Source organism: Mus caroli, chromosome 10 (assembly GCF_900094665.2).
Source record: "Mus caroli chromosome 10, CAROLI_EIJ_v1.1, whole genome shotgun sequence".
NCBI lineage: Eukaryota > Metazoa > Chordata > Mammalia > Rodentia > Muridae > Mus > Mus caroli.
Window position 1 is genome coordinate 68,176,160 of NC_034579.1, and position 24,907 is coordinate 68,201,066.

At 39.1% G+C, this 24,907-nt stretch overlaps 1 protein-coding gene across 11 annotated transcripts in view; it reads left to right on the forward strand.

The window, feature by feature from the left end:
• Pcdh15 (protocadherin related 15) overlaps positions 1-24,907 on the forward strand; it is a 1,443,104-nt gene that overhangs the window by 1,127,951 nt on the left and 290,246 nt on the right. For all 11 annotated transcript variants that reach the window (XM_029482520.1, XM_021175219.2, XM_021175220.2 and 8 more), the window contains 3 exons: positions 14,133-14,339; positions 20,377-20,511; positions 22,068-22,217. In XM_029482520.1, coding sequence (XP_029338380.1) covers positions 14,133-14,339; positions 20,377-20,511; positions 22,068-22,217 — 492 coding nt within the window. The remainder of the gene's footprint in view (positions 1-14,132; positions 14,340-20,376; positions 20,512-22,067; positions 22,218-24,907) is intronic.

Below are 24,907 nucleotides of genomic sequence, written 5' to 3' on the forward strand. Positions count from 1 at the left end.
AGTGAGTTCCAGGACAGCCAGGGCTATACAGAGAAACCCTGTCTCAAAAAAACGGAAAAAAAAAAGATAAACCTTGAACAAATATTACACATATTTCGTAGTATTTTCACACACACACACATACATGCATGCCCCATAATTAGGTATAATATGAAGCCCACTGATATCTTCTTTTTAAAAAATAACTGAAAATATTAATATTGCATTGGCTCAATGGTAGAACATTTACCAGGTAGCCATGAAGCCCTTGTTCCAATCCCTAGAGCCACATAAATAAATTACCTAATTAAATAAAAATTTTAAATACAAAGGAAATGAAGAAAGGAGACTTGCTGAACAGATGCTCCGGGAATATTGGTTTTATAGCTAGTCCTTGGCTGGGCGCCACCCCCTGGCTGTCTCATTCACACCCCTGTATGTGGATATGAAGTTCAGGGTCTGTAAGTGTCATAGAAATATGCAGCTCATACTGAGCAGAAGAGTGACTAGATTTGCTTTTATTTAATCCAGACTCAGGCTCTTTTCACTGCACAGACTATGCAGTTGCCTAGAGATGCTTATCTGGATTAAATATACCTAAGTCCAACTTCCAATACTATTATACTAAAGACATTTAATTTTAGTTCATAGTACATAATAGTTTCTTGCTTCCCATTATAATATATGTGTAACAGGTAACATCTTTATTTAGTAACTTTGTGTCCTTGGAGAACCAATAGTGTTGAAGTGGGTAAGTCTCCATCACTCTAGATTTTTATCTTTCTGACAGAGAGCAGATAAAAGAAGACCTAAAAATTTTCCCAAAGAGGGTATTTCAATTATCTGGAGCTTCAAAGATTTTTCTGAAGACTACCCCGAGCTTAATGTTGATGGGTCAAGAGATTTTTTTTTCCCAATAAATGGAAGCAGATGTGTTTTTGACAACAATTAGAAGCGTAATATAGCTCACTGCAAGCAGTCAACGAAAGACAGGCAGAGCACCTTCTGGATATACCGAGGGACTATAGCCCCCTTGAATGCCCCTCAGCAAAGGCACGCTATTGTCTCCCTTTGTACAAAGCACTCACATACAGGGGGCTCATTGGGCATTGATTTGTAACTATTGTGGGACAGCACAGAAGTTAAGCAATATCCATCCCCTTCCTATGTCCATCTCTCTGGGCCCCATGATGCTTATCTTTGCGGGAATCTTGAAAGCTGTCTACATATTGCTTCCAGATTGCTTCATTTTAAACATAAAATCTATTTCCTTTACCATGCACAGCAGTTGTCCTGAGACATCCGAGGGCAGGGTAACTCAGTCCACCGATTACAGGGAAAAAAAATCAATTAGAAATGTGAACAGACAAGTGTTGATGTTCTAACACTTTATACAATCAATGCAAGTTTTTACAGACATCACTGGATTCAAACTGCCATGACCCAAAGGTGGCCCGATGTGACCACGAGCAAAGATTATCAATTGCAAAACTAACAATAGGCACAAATAGTGGCTGCAAACCCTGGCATTCTTTGAAATGCCACAGTCACACACACAATTCTCCTGAGTAGTACATATTTCATTTTCTTTATTTTTTCTCCTATGTGAGTGTTTTGCTTTTCATTGACTATAGAAGGTTGTCTGTTGTGGTTGAATTGGATCCAAATTTGTTTGGGAAGAGTAAACTAGGACCACATCTGCCCATGGACCAAAGAGGCATCTTTTCCTTTAAGAGGGACACATCACACTAACAGATGGTTTGTGTCATGAACCAGGGATTTCTCAACTTTATTTCTTGCTGCTTCTGCCAGTGGTTTATTCTGCTGACAAATAAAAAACATAAAAGTGAAGCCTCAAAGACGAATTTGGGTAGTTAGGAATTTCAGCCTCCCTGGGAAACAACCAAGCACATGCAACAAAGAAGAAAGGGACACCCCACTGCACACCAGGTTTCCAGGCCCTAGTTGGCTGCTCTCATATGAGGATGTTGAAAACGTGGGACACATTGAGGATGGGAATCAGTCATTTTCTCTGCCCAGAGTGATTCCATTTATGGACCTTGGTCTTCAAATCATTATCCATGACATGCATCCACTATTCAATGGCTTCACAATTTGGATTGTGAACAATCTCATCCTTCCACATGATCCTCCTGAAAGCAATGACCACTCATTTCTTATGAGACAGAAATACAAAAACATATTTCAGATGTTAGATGACCACGGATTTAGCACATGTGCTGAGAATCTTGAACAAGTCACAGAAAATTTACTGTCATTACTATAGCATACTCAAAGAAGTATTTATACACAAAGCATACAGTACAAAGCAAATATCTTGAATTATTAAAAGAGATCAAATGAATAAATTATTAATAATTCATTGTTGTCTCTTGGCTCCTTAAAGAATAATTGCACTTCATCTAAATCCTTTTGATTAAAAGCTTTTATTAAAATCTGATTAAGCAAGGGCCACAGCAAAACTGTTAACACTACATTATGGTATCTTGAGCTTCCTTCCTGCTGTCACTTGGTGGCTTCTCATGTGCCTGGCAGGAGCATCTTAATTTAATTCTGAGCCACAGGCATGATATAATACATCTCTATGTATATATATGTATGTATATATTCTGTCTTAGTCAGAGTTTCTATTCCTACAGAAACATCATGACCAAGAAGCAAGTTGGGGAGGAAAGGGTTTATTCAGCTTACACTTCCTGATTGCTGTTCATTACCAAAGGAAGTCACGATTGTAACTCAAGCAGGTCAGGAATCAGGAGCTGATGCAGAGGCCATGGAGGGATGTTACTGGCTTATTTCCCATGGCTTACTCAGCTTGCTTTCTTATAGAACCCAAGACTACCAGACCAGGGATGGCTCCATCCACAGTGGGCCCCCCCACCCTTGACCACTAATTGAGAAAACGCCTTACAGCTGGATCTCATGGAGGCATTTCCTCAAGGGAGGCTCCTTTCTCTGTGATAACTCCAGCTTATGTCAAGTTGACACAAAACCAGCCAGTACATATACATTCATATACATGTATGTATATTATATATGATGTATAATATGTACATATATAGTATTATTATACAATGTTATATATTGTATATATAGCACTATCCTAAGCACTACCAGCCACTTTGCATCAGGCTACTCTCAGCTCCCTCTCCTTGAACTTTATCTCCTTCTTCAGGCTAGAGGTCTAAGTCACAGTATTAAACAATTGCTTAGGAATTGTATCCTTATGGAGGAAGGCCCCTCATACTCTGTTTGCCTCTAGCATGGCAAAGTTCTTCCATATTAAATGTATCTCATTAATTTCTCTTGATCTTTGCAGATGGTGGTTGGCAATACATTTCTTCTTAAATTGTATTTTTTTATCACTTTTAATTATGTGGGGAGGGTGTGTGTGCGTGCACATGTGAGTTCAGGTGTCTGCAGAGACTAAACGTGTCAGACATCATGCAGCTAGAGTTAGAAGTGTTTGTAGGCCAGCTGATGTCAGTTCTGGAAACTGAACTAGGGAACTCTGAAAGAACAGTGTCCTTGGCCACTGAGCCATCTCTCCATCCCTTCTAATCTATACTTTATATTGTGTCCCTGCCTAACATCTACATAGAACCTGTAGTAAAAGTCAAGTGTATGTTGATGCATAGTTTAAGCTGTTTATGACTGTCACAGACAGCTACTTTTCTTCTAAAGAATATGAAAGTATCTTAAGGAGTGATCCAGAAATTTAAATTAATGATGTTTTAGTTCTCACCTGCCAGCAGTCCTGGTCAAATGTTTACCTTGAACACAGAGGGAGACAGACGTGGAAATGGTTGTGTTTAGGAGTACAGCCACTTTAACTCCTGGCCCTCAACCTATCACCAGTGCAGTCTAGATTCAGTACTTTTAAAATACACAGTGATTGTTAGTTTTCAGTTCTCCATATCCTTTCTGAGTGCTGATCAATCTACCAGACATAAAGGATCAAGACAATCAGAACTGCATTTTCCTACTGATGATTACAATGATATTTCGAACTTTCACCAGGAAATCTACTTCAAGTCTATATAATTGTGCCAAGTGAATGGTGCCACAAACCATCAACATTCGCTGGAACAGCTAAGCCTTCACTTGATTCTTCTGTGAACTGCTGTTTCATCAAGACACAGACATTTTCACCTCCTCATAAGTTTTCTGCCCTTATGCATGCAGTCCCTCAAATAATCTACCCTGATGCTTAAATAAGTCCATCTGCCTATTTCTCTGCCTGGTGTGCTCTGGTTGTCTGTTCATATCTCACATACAGGCTGGCTCTCTCTCTCTCTCTCTCTCTCTCTCTCTCTCTCTCTCTCTCTCTCTTTCTGCTTTCCCATGTGCCCTGTGAAACTTGTCACATTGTCAACCAAGTCTCTTTAAAGTCACCACAGACATGCCTCTCTGCATGTTGCCTCCCAACCTCTCTACCATCTGCCCTGCCTGCCCAGCCTCATGTGGTTTTTTAACACAGACTTTGTCATGTTGAAGGATTGCAGGCTTCAAGGTCACAGAAAGCAGCCTGTCACCCATCATCCATCATTGTTTTTCAATATACAAAGATGGGAATCTCCTATGGATAGTGAATGAACTGTCAGAATTCATTAGATCTTTGAAGAGCATTGTACCTTACCTTACCTTACCAGCTATTATGTTTTACCTCTGTAATGTGTAAGGTTGTCTACGTATATAGAAGAGAGAAGAGAGGGGCAGGAGGAGAGAGACGAGCATGAACCTTTGCTTTGGAGAAGAATAAACAAGATCCTTCAGTTAAAAAAAAATGTTAGAGCAAAACAAACAAATAAAATATTGCATTTGGCTGCCTTTCCCCAGCTACAGGCAAGTCATGTGCCATAGAGTAGAAATGTCATGCCTTCAGAGTTCTGGAAATACTAGACGCTATGTGATCTTAGATCTATTCTCCTTGTCCCTTCCCTCCTCCCCATACTCTTGTCTCACTCTTTCTTCCCTTCTTTCTCTTTCCATTTATCAAGAGGCTTTTATTAGCCAATTACATAATCGAACTACATGGTGAAGAGATTTGTCTCAAACTCCTGATCCTTCTACCCCCCTCTCAAGTTCTGGCATCACAGGTGTGTGTTGCCACAAATGGTTAGTGCCCTTATCCTTCTATATTCTATTTAAACAACGGATACACAAAGTATGTTCTAGGAAGTGGCTCTAACCACTATTTAACCCAAACTCCCACAATCCAATGACCATGAACTTTCTTCTTCTCATTCTGAGTGACATGAGGTGAGCCCTGACGATTTTGCTGTTTTATGAATGATTCACAACATCTCCTTGTGTCTTCACATATTTAAGAGAGCATAATTGGATCACTTAGCGTCCTTTTCTCAAGAGTCATTATCAGTATATATGCCAGCTGTGTGGGAGAATTCATACTGTCTTAGTTAGGGTTTGCATTGCTGTGAAGAAACACCATGAGCAAGATAACTCTTATAAGGACAACATTTAATTGGGGCTGGCTTTCAGGTTCAGAAGTTTAGTCCATTATCATCAAGGTAGGAGCATGGCAGTGTCTAGGCAGCCATGGTGCCAGAGGAGGTGAGAGTTCTACATCTTTGTCTGAAGATCAGTAGAAGACTGGCTTCCAGGCAGCTAAGAGGAAGGTCTTAAAGTCCATGCCCACAGTGACACACTTCCACCACCAAGGCCACACCCACTTCCACAAGGTCACACCTCCTAATGGTGCCACTTCCTAGACCAAGCGTGGATGCCAAAAGAGGCTGCCAGCCCCACGATGCTAGAATTTCAGGTAGTTGTGAGTTTCACAGTACTGTGGTGGGAACCAAACACAAATCCTCCAAAATCAAGGAAGCGCTCTTCACCAATGAACCAACTCTGTGGCCCTGATCAGATGCATTTTAAAGAACACTAACTCCATCTGTGAACACTCAATCCTTATAAAATAATATCTCACATGGACCCATCTCCTGACACCTTCCCATTAGAGGCAGGAGCACATGGACTCTGGGAAACAAAGACCCATCCTTCACACCATCAAATTGGTAAAGGATGAAACCCAGCACCCTGCTCCTGCCAAGGTCTCTAAGGTGACATGAATTTCTTTCTCTGTTTCCCATAGAAATTTTAAGTCTGAGCTACCATTCAGAATACACTATAATCCTTCCTTTCTTCAAAAGCAGCCTACTTTCTGAAGACCATTGGCCCCTTAGACACAGTGGTAAAAAAATCATCTTATTTTGAATGTTTGTATTTAGTATACTACCACATAAAGCATGCATGGTCTTTGCTTCTTCAATAATAATTTTAATATTTTCACATTGACCTGGAATATGCCTAATTATTCTAAGTAATAGGATAATGAATTGACTCCTTCTGATTTACGTATTGGTAAGAGGAATGGGAGTGTGGCATGTCAACCTCACACCACTGTTCATTCACGAGGGAGGTGAATGCAGTGACTCCCCTAATGGATGTTGACAAAATATACACAGAGGCAAGAGTCTGCTTAGTCACTTGCCTTTCACACAAGTTGACCTGCCACTTCCAGGTGAACAAGAGGAAGTTTATTCAGGCCCTTTACAGAAACATAGTTTTGGTAAGCACCTTTTACCTGCATAGGTCACTTTGAAGATAACAGCAAGTAGTCTAAGTCCCCTGGCATGTTTAGATGAAAGCAACATCTTAGCTCTAGCTGAAGCCCTCCAACCACTCCACTCAAGCCACAAGAACCACCCATCCCCCACTCCACATTCTACCCTATCTCCCACTCCATGCCTGACGTGAATCTTCCCACCTCCCACTCCATGTCCACATGAACCCTCCCAGTCTCCACTCCATACCTGTAAGAGCTTCCACAGTCCCCATTCCATGCCCTAAGTGAGTCACTCAGCCCCCACACCACATCACCACAAGAACTTTACCAGCCCTGACTCCATTCTGCACAGGAACCACCCAAGACCCATCTCTACATCCTACATGAGCTCAAAAAAGCCCCTGCCTTGCTTTTCTACATGCACTACCCCAGCCCTCACTTTGATTCTTCACATAAACTACCTCATCCCCATGCTATTTTTCTACAAGAACCACGTTACTGTCCATTGTTCTTCCACATGAGACACCTCCACTCCAGTCTATACAAGAACTACCCCTGCTCCAGTTCCTCTTCCCTCACAGCCACACCCATCTCTCTCCTCTCACCCCAAGGCCCACACTTCACTTCTTACTCATGAACTTTGCCATCACCCACTGTATTGTACCAAAGCAGCATTTTTTTCATGCAATTCTTGAATTTTCCATAGAAATATTAAAATGAATAGTGGAAAGCCTCTCTCAGCCACGTAAAACTTTGTTGTTTTTTTTTTTTCCTCAAGAACAGAGAAGAGGAATAGTACCTCTGCAGCACACCTTCCAGTCCATTTTTAACATCAATATTTTTTACGTCGTTGGTCTTCGACATTCATAAAATGCAAAGTGGGTTGTTTGTCAATGAGTTTAGAAAAGGCACTTTGGTGGTGTTTTGCAAAAGTTGAGACTACTTTGGGAATGAGAACAGCCACTTTCCAGAGCTCCCCTGTCATAGTAGTGGGAGGAAAAAGTTCAGAACTACCTCAAGTTGGATAAAACCCTTTCCAAAGCTATCATCCTCACAGGAGTGAGCGCAACCATCTTCTTCAAATTGTTGAAAATCGCTGGCCTCCTTGTATTCTAAAGTCTAAACAGAAGGAAATGATTTTATCATTGAGAAGAGTGTAAGGGTTTTGAAGAGTTCCTTTTCCATTGAAATAAGTTCCAAACAGATAAGCAACTTGAAACAAAAGTAAAATGTATTTCATTATATTAAAAATAATCCCTAGCTGGGAAGTCTGTTGATTTTATCATGTTGTCATAATATAAAACCTTCTGAGAGTATGCTTCCTGTATTCTATGTGGTGAAGATATCTTTCTTTGTCAAATGGAAATATATTTATTCCTATGAGAAAAGAGTTCCTTGGATTTATGACCTTGAGGACAAATCAATTCTACTGTGCACAACATAATTCTGTGTATTTTGTTTGTGCTATCTATTACGTATTTTATGAGTTATAGACAATTTCTAGTAACTTTACTTCCAAACTTCTGGATGTGGCCTTTAAGTGTTAGCACACTGGATGATATTCTGTAGATTTGAATGCAGGATAATTTTAAAGGAATTGAAACCAGTAGCCCATTAATTAGCTATTAATATTATTATGGTCTTTGACCAGGGAAACATAGACTTGTTTTAAGCCATCCCAATAAGATGTCCAAATTTAAGACCAGATTGAAATAGAGGACATTGCTCAAATGAGAGAGAATACCAGGATACAATAAATTTGCATGAGACATATATAGAAAGGAGTGGTGAAGGCACTTAAAATCAGGCAGAGAGGGAGATATCAATACAAAAGGAGAGGGAGGACAGAGGGTAATATAACATTAGGGATAGCTGAAAAATCCATAAAAATTATAATATTCATTTACCTAAAATTGTATACAATACATATAAGTCAGTATATTAAACACACATGCTTGCATGCACACACACAATCCACTTGAGTAAAATACCAGGCATAACAAACCACCTTTCAAATTTTTGGTAGGTGTCAAAGCCCCTCAACCCCCCAAAATATAGACTATTGTTATTACCCTTGGTTGCTTCCCAGAGGTCTAAAGTTAAGTTCCTATAAATGAAGATACCATATGTTTCCAACACAACTGCTGGAGGATCTGAGCTAGATGTTACTTGAAAACCTCTCCCCTGAGGGAGGTCCAGTTCCCCTCACCTTAAACCTCACCTTACACCAAGGACTATTTTGCATTCTATGGTTAGGTGATGATGTAAAAGCATAAAATAACAGTACAAAAGAGAATCTAACATCAAAGTAGGGATGACAAGATATTTTTAAATGTGCATGGAGGTTTCTCAAATGTACGAATATCGTGCTTTAAAATCAGTAATTAGGACATTCATCTTAAATGTGAGCAATAGTTGCATATATGTAGTTGTGAGTGGATGAAGGACAGTCACTGGAACAGGACAGTCAACTAAGGAGGGGGATGAGGAAGGAAGCAGGAAGAGGCCATTTAAGGAACAGTATGGAACTCTAATACAGTAGAAGCTTCATAATGTTTATACATATATGAAGGCAATCTAAATGAAACCTACAAATATCAGAGGAGGCAGAGCCCTACCTAAGTGGGCATCTCTTGTCACCAAATGAAGATCCTCAACCCTCCTTATCATCCCCTCCCCTCAGAGCTCAGGGAACTCATGGAGGAGGAGGAGGTAGCAGAAAGAGTGTAAGAGTCAGAGGGGATGGAGAACATCAGGGAACAGAGCCTTCCAAACAGCACAGTGAAAGCACATGTGAGCTCACTATGACTGAGGCAGCATACAGAGGGTCTGCATGTGTCTGCAGCAGAGGGCATGCTAGGGGTGAAAGGAGAGGTGGACTCATGTCCCATTCCCTAATCCAGAAGAAAGATGCAATTGGTGATCACTTGCAAATAAAAGTTGAGTTTTGGCCAAGGGAGTCTTACTGGGGAAAGACTATATGTCTTTAAGAGTAGACTATATGTCAGCAGATGTTTGATAGAAAACAAACCCAATAACATCTTTGGAGGTTCCTTAATTCATGATATCATGTCAGATCTGCTGTTTGCTTTCTCTCTCTCTCTCTCTCTCTCTCTCTCTCTCTCTCTCTCTCTCTCTCTCTCTCTCCCTCCCTCCCTCCCTCCCTTCCTCCCTATAGGTCTTTTGTACATTCATAATGGATTCCAATTTTATGATTTTTTTATGGAATTCCTGAATTGAACATATAAGCAATTGGGCTTCTGTGTCTTACCTATTTTTTATTTTTTCTTGGGTTCTTTTCTTTCTGTTTGGTTGTTGTTGTTTTTTTTTCTTTTTTCAATCTTACTATATTTTATTATTATTCCATAGAAGCTCTTTGTTTTCCAATGAGAGACAGAAAGAAAGGTAGACCCAGAAATCAGGGGTGTGGGGAGGAACAAGTAGGCATAGAGGGAAGGGAAACCAGAATCACGATATATTATTTAAAAATCTATTTCCTGTTTTTAATAAAAGAACAAAACATTAGTTTAGAAATGTAAAAAAATATATTTTTATTGGAAGAGTTATCACTTCATCATTTTTTTTGTAGATGCTATAAATATAGTCCCTTTCTGGTTAGTGCGTCATTTAATTGTTCATACATAAAAATGAAACAGAAAAGTTATTGTAAGAAAAAATTTTGTTGGGCACACAACCAAATGAATATAAAAGAAAAATAAAACCCCTTAGCATCCTAGGAAGAGATCTATTTTCCTTTCTATGGAACATATTTAAATGCTTTTTTATATTACCCTCTTAACATTTAGCATACCCACTTATTAAATCACCCACCAGTAGCTAGCATGCAAAGACTTTGAAAACTATTTGTGGCACCACAAGCCTGAGGACCCAGTGACTTAGTGGCTGAGGCAGAAGGATTTCCCAGAGTTCACAGCCAGCCTAGGCCAAAAGTAAGAGGGCTCAGAAAGGAAGAATAAAAGTTATTCTGTGTTTCTAGTTCTTGGATGCAAGGAGCCCAGAACTTATAACTATTTCCTTATCATAATTTGACAACTGGAATGCTTTCAGCATTTTGTCCTTGAAATATCTAAATAGTGTGAGGCTAACCCATAGGCATTTTCATCTTTAGTTTTGCTTCACCCCTTTTCTCTAAGACTGATGCTTATTACCAAAATTTTACAAACAAACATAGGTCTTTAATTTGTGTGTTGCGTATGCATGCTCATTTGTCTGTGTATACATATGTATGTGGGTGATCTGTGTATGTGTATTTGTGTGTGCATATTGAAGGCAGAGATTATTATGTAGTGTCTTCTTTTTTGTTATTGTTTGTTTTTTGTTGTTGTTGTTTTCTTGAGACAGGGTTTCTCTGTGTAGCCCTGGCTGTCCTGGAACTCACTCTGTAGACTAGGCTGGCCTCGGACTCAGAAATCCGCCTGCCTCTGCCTCCCAAGCTCTGGGATTAAAGGCATATGCTACTACCACGCCTGGCATGTAGTGTCTTCTTCAATCTTCATCATACATTTTGAACCAAGGTCCTTCACTGAACCTCGAGCTTCCTGATTCTGCAGTGCTAGCAGAGCAGTGAGCTCTGGACATCCTCCTGTTTCCCCTTTCCCCGTGCTGAGACTTGAGACATACCCCACTGTGCCTGGCTTTTTAGGTGGATGCTGGGACTCATGCCTGTTCCTCACACTGGCACAGCAAGCACTTTACTCACTGAGCTGTCCCCCCAACACCCCAAATCTGGCTTCCAAATATACTTTTCTACTTTAATCCATACACTTGCCAATGTTAATAGCATTATTTTATGAGAGTAAATGGCTTTAAATTCACTTGGTCTCTTTCTTAAACCTCTCACCATTTCTGATTGCTGCTGAATAGCAGAAGTCAGTGTCCTCAAAACACCTGGATCCAATGAAGAACAAAGTGTAACATTGTTGCCTTTCAATGCTACCCTTTAAGTCTAACTCAATAGGAAGTGTTTGCCTTCCTATTCCTTTCTGGACCAATGTATCCCATCCATCTTTCTTTCATTATTGATCTTAGAGAACTCCCAGTAAATTTCCTTGTGTGGTCTCTCTCAGCTCAATCTGACTGCATCTTAAATACCACGAGGCACTGAACATGAATTAACATTCTTAGTTTTCCCCAGTGCAGAAGTATATCTAGTTTTATATCTAGAGCAGCAAACAGCAAAAGAATAAAAATGTGGGCTTGGACACAGATCACTAGACATGGATTTGCTCTGCTTCCAACAGAACTGAAGGTGCAATAGTATCCAAAAGCATTAGTCATTCTCACAACAAATCACTATCTATATAATGACTGCTAAAATGTTCATGCTTTTCAAAGCTATTGGGAAAGTAGGAATTCAGGTGTTCTGAAAATCTAATTTGAGTTTCCTTTTCCTCCCACCGAATCACTTTGTTTTCATGGAGCAAATAATACATGTTTTCCAGGGTTCGCAGCTGGTAGTAAAAACTAATGACACAATCACAATATAGAATACAAGCTTCTTGCATTACTATCCAATTGTGCTGCTTCCCTCATCCCTGCGCCACCACCCCCACCCCTGCCACGCACATAAAAATATGTATGTATTTGTTGGGTGAGAGGAAATAGATTATACAATTTGCACATTGCCATACCATTTTTGATATCTCTGGACAGCACTTAGCAGTTTTAAGAACAAAAAGAGTCAAGCAGAGAGAATGAAATCCTGTTCGCAACTTATGTGTGCAAACTGCTCAGGGTCCACAGGCCTGGCACAGAGCAGTCCTGCCTTCAGCAGGCTGTGAAGTCAGGGGGGAACTCCATGTCTGCAGTGTTTGTTTCTGTAGTGAGGTTCTGTTTCCTGGTGGGGCACTGCATCTGCTTTCCTTGTCTGTGGTCTCCATAAGACATCATAGACGCCATTAGAATGCCCATGTCTCAGCACAAATTAATCCCAATCCCTGAGAGTACAGTGACCCCTGACCTGTTGATGTCACGGCCACCCACATATATGTAAAGAAGCTACAGGTTGACTCTGGAGTCACCTTCATTGCGGAGTGGCGCTCAGGACACCTTACACCAAGGACTGTTTTGCATTCTATGGTTAGGTGATGATGTAAAAGCATAAAATAACAGCACAAAAGAGATTCTAACATCAAATTAAGGATGACAAGATATTTTAAAATGTGCATGGAGGTTTCTCAAGGTGTTATATAGAAGTTTGCTGTCCATATACTAATATCATGCTTTAAAATTGGTAATTAGGACATTCATCTTAAATGTGAGCAATAGTTGCATATAGTAATAAATCCTGGGAATTTTCTTGGTGCAAAGTTATCAACTCGATGTAATGTCGGTGGGGAGTATTGTTCACACTCGTATTTGATGATGGAATGTTAAATGAGAAGAGCAAAGTGAATATTTTAGAAGCCTAGGTTTGGGATATGAGAGCAATGACTAAGACGGGTGACCCCATTGACTGCTGAGATGGATTCTAATGGCCTACAGGCTCAGAGGGTGTTCCCTTCTTCCTTACCACTCTAAGTCCTTCAGACATGAAGCAGAAAGAGCCAAGAAAAAAATAAATGGAAAACTAAGCATATACATTAGTAGTTGGTACAGCTTTATTCAAATATATTGGGGTAATGTATTTCTGATAAATTACATTAGAGATGACTTAACTGTTAAAAATTATGGTGAGATTTTCTTTCACTTGTAGCTATGGTATTTTTCCAGGCCCCTTTCTGAATTATAAATGCGGCTTTAATCTATTAATTTATGCAAAAACAATGACTTGGGTCTGTGCCAGGACAAAATGCATAGTACCAGTGACTTGCCAATGACATGCCTCTCTCACAGTTCTGGCCTCTTGTGTCTGAGGAGGCTCTCGCAGGTTCATCCTGGCAAGGGTGCATCCCCTCCTATTTGGCACTTCTATGCTGTGCTCTTATGAGCTGGCAGAAGCCCAGTTTTCTTCTAGAGCTTTGGAAAGTTTCTGTGGGCTTGGAGATGATTCGTCCTGTGCAGCTGAGGCTGTCATAGAACTCTTATCCTCCTGAGTCTATCTAGCAGTGCTGAGATGACAGACCAGCCTCCTCATAGCCACTTGTGTCCTCTTTATTAAGGACAAAAATCTCACTGATACTGTACCTTTATCAAGGCCTTAGTTCCCATAGCCATACACATTACTACTTTTAGATTAGGATGTTTATATATGACCTTGGGTATACACATATTCACAGTTGGGCTCCAGTTTGGAGTAAGAAGACGTTAAAAAGACAAAAAGATGTATAGACTCAACCCAATTGTATTCACCTTCTGTATTTCTAATCATGTATCAATATACTCATCTCTTTTCTGCACATAATGTTGCAATCATTTATTATAGTTATTTTTCTGAAATGAACACTAGATTTGAAGAAAGGAGATTAAGCTATAAAGGCTCTCTACTTCTGTAAGGACACAAGGGTAAAGAAAGACCATGCCTATGCCATGTAACGTGTCACTCCAGAAGACATCATAGCTAATTTTTCTTTCTTTTTTTCAGGCTGAGCAGGACAATGGCCACCCACTTCCTGCCTTTGCTAGTCTGCACATCGAAATACTAGACGAAAACAATCAGAGTCCATACTTCACAATGCCCAGCTATCAAGGATACATCCTGGAATCCGCCCCAGTGGGAGCCACCATTTCCGAGAGCCTAAACTTAACCACTCCTCTGAGAATTGTAGCTCTGGACAAAGACATAGAAGACGTAAGTTCCATGACTATCTTAGCAGTTATTTGGTGAGATTATCTTATGAGTTTATCCTAAGTAGTACAAAATAATAGCTACACAAAGTACAAAGTAAAGAAACAAACAAACAAAAAAAAAGTCACCATAGCCAGTCTTAGTGCTATAGTTTAATTCCACATCAGAGGTATTTTTTTAAGGGTGTTTAGTTTAATAGCTGTTCTTCAGTATAGCTGCTCTGCCCATGAAAGCCAATGAATTGTTCACATGGTGCTTACCAAATCACCAAGGTGATCTTTTGTGTTAATATAAATTAATAACTGTTTTGACATGTGATAGGGGAAAATAATGGCATCGCAAAGTGAATATGAATTCATGTAAGCAGGACTAAGGAGGGAGAGATGCTTCCTGGAGATTGTGATCAGATTCTGAGGACCCACATTAAGAAAGTCTGGTCAGTGAGTAGCTCCAGACCAGCTATAAGGTATAGCAGACGTACCAGATTTTGACCTCTGTCCTCTGTGTGTGACTGCATGCCCATACACAGGCATGTGTTCATGTATACCCCACATACACAGAAGCAAGTGGATTTCCATACTACATATATACATCACTCACATACACACTCCACATACATACACCACTCACACATGCCACACATACACACATATATGACATGTAGATGCATACAGACACAAATGAATAAAAACAACAAAAAAGTAAAAACAAACAAACAAAACAGGAATTAATCATTTAAAAACAAAACTATTCCTGAAAGCATTCCCCTATGCCATCTTGGGATTTTCCTTCATTGTAGTGGCATGCTACTAAAGTAGACACTTTGGGGGTCATAGATCCATGCATACTTCTTCAGCTAGTGGCTGTTGAGGTTTCTGTCCCTGTAGGTCACATATGAATGACTTCTAGTCTTCTAGTATTGACCCTGTTGTTATGAGTGGAAAACAGTCCAGCTCGGCAAAATGAGAGTGATTTATTCCATTGGCCACAGAGATTTGCTATGAAGACTGGACAGAAAATCTATGCCAGTCAACCCCGAGTCCTCTGGGAACTTATGGGGTGGGGGAGGCAGAGCAAGGACATCATATTTTATAGCAGAAATGAATGTGACACCTTGGTAGCCAAAAGTCTAATATAATACTAACAGAGACAGCATGCTGCCGGTGGAGTCAGGCCCCAGAGCTGTCCTGATTCCCTAATCCACTTTGGGCTCTCCATTCTTCTGTTTCTACCTCACAAGCCCTGGGTGACAGGCCTGGACCTCAACACCCTACTTGAATTTCTAAAACTTTTAATTGATAAATATATATACCACAGTTTTGGCTAAATGGACAGCACTGCTCTAGAATGTCCTTAAAATTTTTCATTGCACCAGAGGTGTGTCACTGAGGTCACAAGAAAGCACACCCAGGTTCCCTGGGGACTGACAACTCCTGGGCCCGACCTCCCTCCATACACTTCTTCCTGCTAAGTGTTCTCTTCTGCTGTTTGTCTTTATACTTGTCTTTCTGATACTCTCTGATACTAGATTTTTGGTCTTTTTGGTTTCTTCTCTCTCTCACTCTCTCTCTCTCTCTCTCTCTCTCTCTCTCTCACACACACACACACACACACACATAAGTAAAATAAGTATTTGTCTTCCTGAATCACTTGATTCTTTTCTTCTAAATATCTTTTTTATTTTTATATTCTTTATTCTTTTTTTTACAATCCAGTCATTATCCCCCTCCCAGTCTGCCCTCTGTTCCTCATCCCATACCTCCTTCCCCTCCCTGCCACGCCCTCATCTCCAAGATGATTTCCCCAATACCCCACCCCACCAGACCTCCCCAGACCTCCCCAGTCCCTGAGCCCTCAAGTCTCTCCAGGGTTAGGTACAACTTCTCTCACTGAGGCCAGACCAGGTATTCCTCTGCTTTATATGTGTCAGGGACTCATATCAGCTGGTGTATGTTGCCTGGTTGATGGCTCGGTATATGAGAGCTCTTGAGGGGCCAGGCTGGTTGAGACTGCTGGTCGTTCTACAGGGTCACCCTCCTCTTCAGCTTCTTCCAGCTTTTTCCTAATTCAACCACAGGGGTCTCTGGCTTCTGTCCATTTGGTTGGGTATAAGCATTTGCATCTGACTCTTTCATCTGCTTATTGGGCCACCTGGAGGGCAGTCATGCTAGGCTCCTGTCTGTAAGCACACCATAGCATGAAAATAGCGTCAGGCCTCGGAGCCTCCCCTTGAGCTGGATCCCAATTTAGTCCAGTCACTGGACCTTGTTTCCCTCAGGCTTTCTCCATTTTTGTTCATGCAGTCCAAATATCTTTTTTAACAAGAAATTAGTTTTGCTAGCAGTTTCTAAATATCTATACTAAATATATATATTCTATAGATTGTGTGTGTGTGTGCGCGCACGCGCGCACTATTTCAAATTACCACCAAAGTCTTTACCACCCAGTGAAATATTGCTCTGAGAGTGGCTAGTGTTAATGAGAATAGCCAGCGCAGGGCGGGGTCTAATAAGACCTACAGAAATGAATGACCTCGAGCAGATGTTACCAATATAAACAGAGATTGGCCTCAAGCAAAAGAAGCCAGAGCTCAATGTAAGAGTAGATTCCTTTGGGCTGTTTCAGAAATAGTCAAGGCTAAGAGCACAAGCACATACACAAAATGCTTACTTATATAGTTTAACAGTACTCTAGCCAGTATAGTTTTAAAACGGCTCTTTCTGTAAGAACATCGTGAAATGCATGCAGTTTACAGCAAACAGACTGGGACCACCATGCTTCAAGGAGCAGAGCCAGGGAAAAGACAGGCGTTAGATTTCTCTGTATGGTGAAAATCAACAGATATTATTCATTAGCTTGTTTAAGCATAGTGAATTGCCAAACATTCAATATATGAGTTTTGATGTTTTAAGATGTTTAGTCAATATATTTTAAGGTGTCTTGTACTTTTATAATAGATACTTATAAAATATAATTCTATCATAGATATGTTAAAATGATTATGTATATATCTTATGGACAATATTGTTAGTTCATGTCTCTGCTTTACTATTGTGTATTTACATGCAGTTGTTGGGCATGTTGACCTTTGTGCTTTACCTTGTTAATTTCATGTTTAATTTACATATAGGTGCCACCTGGTGGAGTTCCTGTAGGTACCTGGTTGTTGCTTTTGTGGTTACCAGTTGCTGTGGCTCATGTCTAGTTCTTTCTCTTTCCCAACACAACTTTATTATCACTTACTAATATAAGTGATAATTCAGTCAACAAGTAATCTGTTAAATGTTATTTAAATATTAGTGGTTCTTAGTCTCAGACATTGGAAACTCACCATGGCATTTCTTTGTTAAAAGGTCCTAAATTAGAGATGGAGTAGTATTGGTTGAAGTACATTAGGACTCTACTGCACATTTATTAAAATTGACAAAATTAGATTTGATTTTATCATCTTGTGTCATTCTTTGTCATGTGCATATATGCACATGAATATGCATACATGTATATGGGCACATATACAGATATGTTTTATGTGCATATATGCAAACATGCATATCACCTTGCATGCCTGTGATAATGTTGTTATTCATTTAGATGTCTGTTTTCAAATCTTGTGAACATAGGTCTATACAATGAAGGTTTATTTGACATTTTATTTTACATTCAAATACTTACTTACCATTTTTGTATATACATTTGCTTTTATATTGATTTTTTTTCTGTTTTGTGAGTGAATTGGAGTTTATTTTACCCTATACCAAACAGTTTACAAAGCAATAAATCATTTTTTTATGTATCCTGCAAGGGTATTTTGGGGTAAAATAAATTGTATTTTGTGTGATAGTAGAAGATATTATTCATTAATAAATTCTCTATATTTAACAAACTGAAGTTCATTTTAGAGTCATGACTGCTACATGCTCTCTACTAGCCTTTTGGGAAAATAAGGTTAGAGTATCTTATGTCTATGCCTAAAATCTCCTGGTTAGGTGGGAAAACATGTCCTCACATCTTACTTTGTGAGGTAAGAGTCTAGACTCTTATGGGGTCCAAGGAACATAAGCAAACATAAAAATATTATAGGAAAATGCAATTATACTTACAAAATCAAAACTGTGACATCATAGTGCAGATTATGAAAGGATTATCTGAATTTTGTGAGCAAGGGAGTATTTGATTTAAAGTAGAAATTATTTCTTGGCATATTTAAAATGTTGCTGGTTAAGAAAGATGAAGCTTGTGTAAAATTCCTAAAGCACTAATGCTGTTTCTGTTGACGCACATACACAGAAATCTGTCACTGAAATCCTATGATGTTTTTATTCAAGATATCAAAAATATAACTTATTATATAATTCAGCATTCACCTTAAAATCAACATAAAAAGTTAATGCGTAAGAGACAATTTTCTCAGTATTTTCAAATCCGTCCTGTTTATTTCTAAAGGTATTTAAAAATAGTATTTACACAACTTTTATAGAGATATAAAAGACTTGTGTTGTAATAAACATAAGTATTCAGGAAATTCTATATTAGTAAGAGGGCAACTGAGAAACAGGCACAGAAGGTCAATCTCCATAGCACTGCTCCTTTATTGTTCTGAACTGAAAATAGAAAAACAACCCGAGGAGGCTGGAGAGATGGCTCAGCAGTTAAGAGCACTGGCTGTTCTTCCAGAGGTCCTGAGTTCAATGCCCAGCAACCACATGGTGGCTCAAGATCATCTGTAATGGGACCTGATGCCCTCTTCTGGTGTGTCTGAAGACAGCTACATATATACAAATAATTCTTTGAGAGAGAGGGAGAGGAAAGAAAGAGGAAGGGAGGGAGGGAGGGAAGGAGGGAGGGAGGGAACCAATCTGAACCCCAAAACATGGGCACAGAAGTGAACACAGATAGACCAGAACATGCCCAGTGGTGCAGTATCAAATGAATAGCATTCATTTCAAAGATACTAGAGATACAAATAAATCACTACACTGGCGAAAATTCTACTGAAGAAAGTGTGTTGCTATTCAAAGTGTGCCCACTTTTAGATAACAGTTATTTTCTCTTTCTCCATACAAAATTTAAAATGCAAGGTCTTAACCTTTTCAACCTAGAAAAGTGTTCTCAAGACACATTTCACATTGTACTGACAGTATTTCAAAGGGAGTGACATTCTGTAGACACTTTGTCTCCCATATTCCTTAAGTGGGCAGAGCAGTGGACTCTCCAGGACTCCTTTGATTCTCCCCAGCTGCCTCCAGTTCACTGGGCTGAGCAGCAACACATGGTCCTTACCTCATGCCAAACCTCTTCTCCAACTATCCGTGAATAAGGTCTGACCATTGAGAGGGGACGACCAAAACTGTGAAGGGTTTTCAATGCTATGTTTATTATCTTAGTTTTGAGTTTTAAAAACACATTGTCCCCCATAGTGTAACTTCCCTTGGCTCTTTGACAGGAACGTGTGTGTTAAGTTTATATATATTTTCTAGAAAATCATCTGAAATCTTTTAATTAGAATATTGTGTTTTTCTTTGAAGAACTTTACAGTATTAAAAGGAGACCAGGAAAAAAAAAGCAGACCTAATATTTATGGGTAATGAATAATTCATCACAAATTTTATTCCTGTTTTACATTAAAAGTGAGAGGAATACAGTACTGTGCATATGTTCAGTTTATTACTACAAATGAAGTGACTGTAAGATTTTATAGCTGAGATTCGAGGTTCCAATTTTCCTTTCTTCATATTATTTCTTACATCTTGGATCCAATAAAGAATAGAAAATTTGTTATTAAATGACCAGCAGAAGTACATTCAATTAGCTTGTTTCCTAGTCTTTCCTCCTGTTGTCTCTCCATTTACACCTTAATTGTGCTAACATATGTGGCTTTCATTGCTTGTATTTAAATGCTACTTGAATATCTCTTCCTTTAAGGGATTTTCATATAGTGACAAGTATTTATAATAAATTTCAAAACTTAAGTTTCAGACAATAAGCCAAAAATTCATTATACATTAATCCTTTTTGAGTAATGTATTTTTTTCTTTCAAAGACAAAAGATCCAGAGCTCCACCTCTTCCTGAATGATTACACCTCGGTCTTCACTGTGACACCCACTGGTATCACCCGCTACCTCACCCTGCTTCAACCTGTGGACAGGGAGGAACAGCAAACCTACACCTTTCTGGTAAAATATTTAATTTATGTGTATATTAGTGATATACAACATAGCTGAATCTGACATTAAAGTGGACAAGGTGAGGGTTAAGACATGCCATGCCAGGAAGAAGAGAAAACGTCATTATAGTCATCTTCTCTTTTACTCTTTATAAATTATATATTAATTCATATTTATAAACTATATTAATATTTACTCCATGGAGAAAAATATTTTCCCCAAATCTTTACCCTGTAGGAGTGAATGATATAAACTGAAGCCCACGAAATAAAACATTATTTTTAACTTTCGAGGTATGGATGACTTTACAATCTCACTGCACTGGTCCTCCCATCAGAGAACCCCTGGTGCTGTAGAGGGTGCTGCTGACAGACACTGGTGGAAATAATGAATGTTGTTGGCATTCCCCAGCGCACCCAGGAGCCCCAAAGAGTGTCCACACCAGCATGTCAGTAATATTGAGACAAAGACCTTGGCTTTGACTCATTGAAGGAAAAAGGAAGATCATTAGCATTGTGGTTTGTCACTGTATATCATGGGAGAATATAAATGCACCAAACATTTACACATAATCCTTGGCATCATAGAGATAGTACCAAGTTCAATTGTATCCCAATTCCCAAATGAAGGAAAGGAGAAAAGTAGATCACACAAACGCATAAGTTACGGGGCTTTCTTAGGAGTTTATTCTCAAAGAGCCCACAGAGCAGGGAGTGAAGCTTCTAAAATGCTTCATGTGACCATTGCAATATATATATATAGTAGACTGTAGAAGTTGTTCAGGTAAGATAGCCTACAGAGGGCTGCAGTACTGAAGCCTGTTAAGTACTTCTTAATTTTCAATGAAAATTAACTGATTTTGATGAATCACTTATGTCACCATTTGACACGTTAATAGAATAAATCTTACATCTCATATCTAGGGTCTTCAGTTTCTTCACCAATCTAAGAATGTCGATTCAGAAAAGGTGTCTTATATGCAAATTTTATAATCATGAAGAAAAATTCTTCAGTTATACATTAGGCATTGGATAGTAACTGGGACGAGGGATATAGCTCAGTTGATGGAGTACTTCCTCAGTGTGCATGAGGTCTTAGGTTTCGTTTCCATCACTGCATAAAGCAAATATGGTAGTGCATGCTTATAATCCCAGCCCCTTGTTACAGGTGGAAGCAGGAGTATGAGAAGATAAAATTCAGAGTCATCATCTATATTAGTTTGAGATCTGCTGGGACTACATGAATCCTGTCTCAAAAACAGCACCAACAAGAACCAAAATGTAGCTGACTTCTAAATGACAGCAATGTCATTGGTCCATAGAAGCTTCAAAAAACTTCTCAGACCTCATCATTTAAAAGCTATTGTAACTATATGGGGGCTCCTCAGCAATTGTTTCCTTACCACATTAAAACATTTCAGATATTTGTAATTCACGTCTCACTGGTTTGTTTTGTTGACAACATAGCTTAGTGTACTTTTAAATCACATTAAAAATGTGTTCACTTGTCAGAGTAGATTCTTAGCTCTTGTATCAGCCTCTCTACTGCGTTCTGTTTCTCCGCAGATAACAGCGTTTGATGGCGTGCAAGAAAGTGAGCCAGTCATGGTCAATATCCGAGTGATGGATGCAAATGATAACACGCCAACCTTCCCTGAAATCTCCTATGATGTCTATGTTTACACAGACATGAGTCCTGGGGACAGTGTCATTCAGGTAAGACCACTGCATGGCAGGTATGTTTGCAGCAGGCATTTCCAGGGCATCCCTTCCTGCTCTCCCTAGGAAGTAAAAAATGGACTCCAGACACACAGATGGCATGGCAATAGAAATTTCCAAATTGATGCTAGTGTTTCAAATGCAAATAAATATCTTGGGCTGGTAGGTTTGTTCAGTGGGTAAAAGCCACATGACCTGTGTTGGATACCCAGAAACCACCATGGTCAGGCTGAACTACATCAAGAAATCTGCCTGCATACACAGATGCACACATGCATACACTAACAACTAACAGTGAACATACACCACATATATATATACATATATATATACACACACATATATATACATATATACACCATATATATACACATACATACATATACATATACACATACACACACATATATGTATATACATATATATATATATATATATATATGAAATTTGAAGTACCTACTACATATAAACAACTGTGTGACCTGCTCACACTTGGTATTTTTAAGTTTAGAATACTAAATACAATTAATTAGTGTTTTAGCACATAATTTAAATATTCAACTTACCTTTTTCCCTGTTGTGGAAATGGGATAAATGTACTTTGTTGACATACATAAACGATTACATTAATAAATTGGTAGATGTACCTGTTAGATATTGCATACATCAATAAAATCAAATCATTACATCAGAGGAATTTTAGGTTAGAGGGTAAATTGGTTCTTTTGAAACCTTTCAAATCAGACAAAATTTTGTTCTTGATTTGTTTTATTTTCTGCATTTTCTATGTTTACATTTAAATAATTACAAGCCATTGCAAACTTCTTTAGTGTTCTGACTATTTAGGACAGACATGAAAAGGACTTGATAATATCAATATATTGGGAATTTTTAGAATCTGACTTACAGTTGATTCTAGTATTTTCCAATGCAGCTGTTCAACATTTTTCCTGGGGAGCTCAGTTCACTTTAGAGTTTCTGGATGTGCAACTCAAAGGGCAAAACACTTGTAATTAACACTGCACACTCAATTTATTGCATTCTGATGTGCAGCCATGAAGAGACCACTGACCTAGACCTTCTCCAACCCTGAGGGTTAAACCTATCAGATTAAGTAGCTTTTAGGTCAGGGAAGTCATAGTCTTGTATAGCATTTTAGCATCTGGCAAGAGAGTACTGTACATTATTCAAATGCACTAAATAATGGCAAAATAAGTAGGTGTTAAATGTTGGCACATAGCTTGTCATGAAGTGTACAGATCACAGGTTTTGAAATGCCTCCCCTATGGTGTTGTCCTTGGCTCCTCATCTAACTCCATCTCTGGCCTCTATGCCCCAGTTTCTCATTTTCATTTCCTTGAATTATTTCTTCCTCCTGATCTCTTCCTCTCTGTGCATGGTTTTTGTTTTTGAGGTTTTTTTGTTCTTGTTCTTTTGTTTTGGTTTTTTATTTTATTTTATTTGTAATTCATTCTTTACACTCCATATTCCCTTCCCCGCCCCTCCCCAACCACCCTTTGACTGCTCCATATCCCACACCTCCTCCCCAGCCTGACTTTAAATGGATGCCCCCACCCCCCATCCCCACCTGACCTCTAAACTCCCTGGGCCCTACAGTCTCTTGAGAGTTAGGTGCATCATCTCTGAATGAACACAGACCCAGAAGTCCTCTACTGTATGTGTGTTGGGGGCCTCATATCAGCTGGTGAAAGCTGTCTTTTTGGTGATCCAGTGTTTGATAGCTGGTGTGTGCTGTCTGTTTGGTGATCCAGGGTTTGATAGCTGATGTGTGCTGTCTGCTGGTCCATTGTTTGAATATGCATGGCTTTTGTGCTTTGCTATCTTCTCTGTGCCCTTTGGTGTTTTCCTTCTAAGCCAGCATCCTTTAGTTCGGAGGTCAGTAGTTTGCTCTAAGAATTAAGTATCTCCCTGCTTGCATCTCAGAAGCAGAGCAGTTTGTTGGCAACAGTGTGATGTGCTGAGAAAATCTTTCTAATATGATTCCAGGTGTCTCTATGGATGTACAAGCACATACAAAGGCTTGTATATGTATACAAACATACATGCATACAGGCACACAATACACATATCAAAGACAAGCACATGCATGAACACATGCATGCTGATATGTTCACTCACATACTTATGCATATACACATATGCCTATGCATGTATACTCACACACCTATGCATGTACATGCATCTACACATATATGTGAATGGTCACCATCTCAAACACCCGTGAGTGCACACACACATATACACACATCTATACACGATCACACAAATAGACACACACATTTGTGTATGTTCACATACACATACACACACATGTGCATGTATTCACATATATAGATACATACCAGTGAATGTTCATACACATACCTGTACATATTTGTATACACATACATACACACACCTGTGTATATATATGAATGTGTATATATGCATATACACATACAACTGTGCATGTACACACACATCTGTACATTATCACACACACATGTATATACACATATACCTGCCCATGTACACACACCACAAATATTATGCCCACCTACACACACATGCACACATATACTTTCACTATGTATCTTTCCTTCTATTTAATGGTTAAACCCCTTATAAAAATCTGAAATGTCTTCATTTTCCTCTTTTCTAACCGCAGATCCAAACTTTCAGAGTTC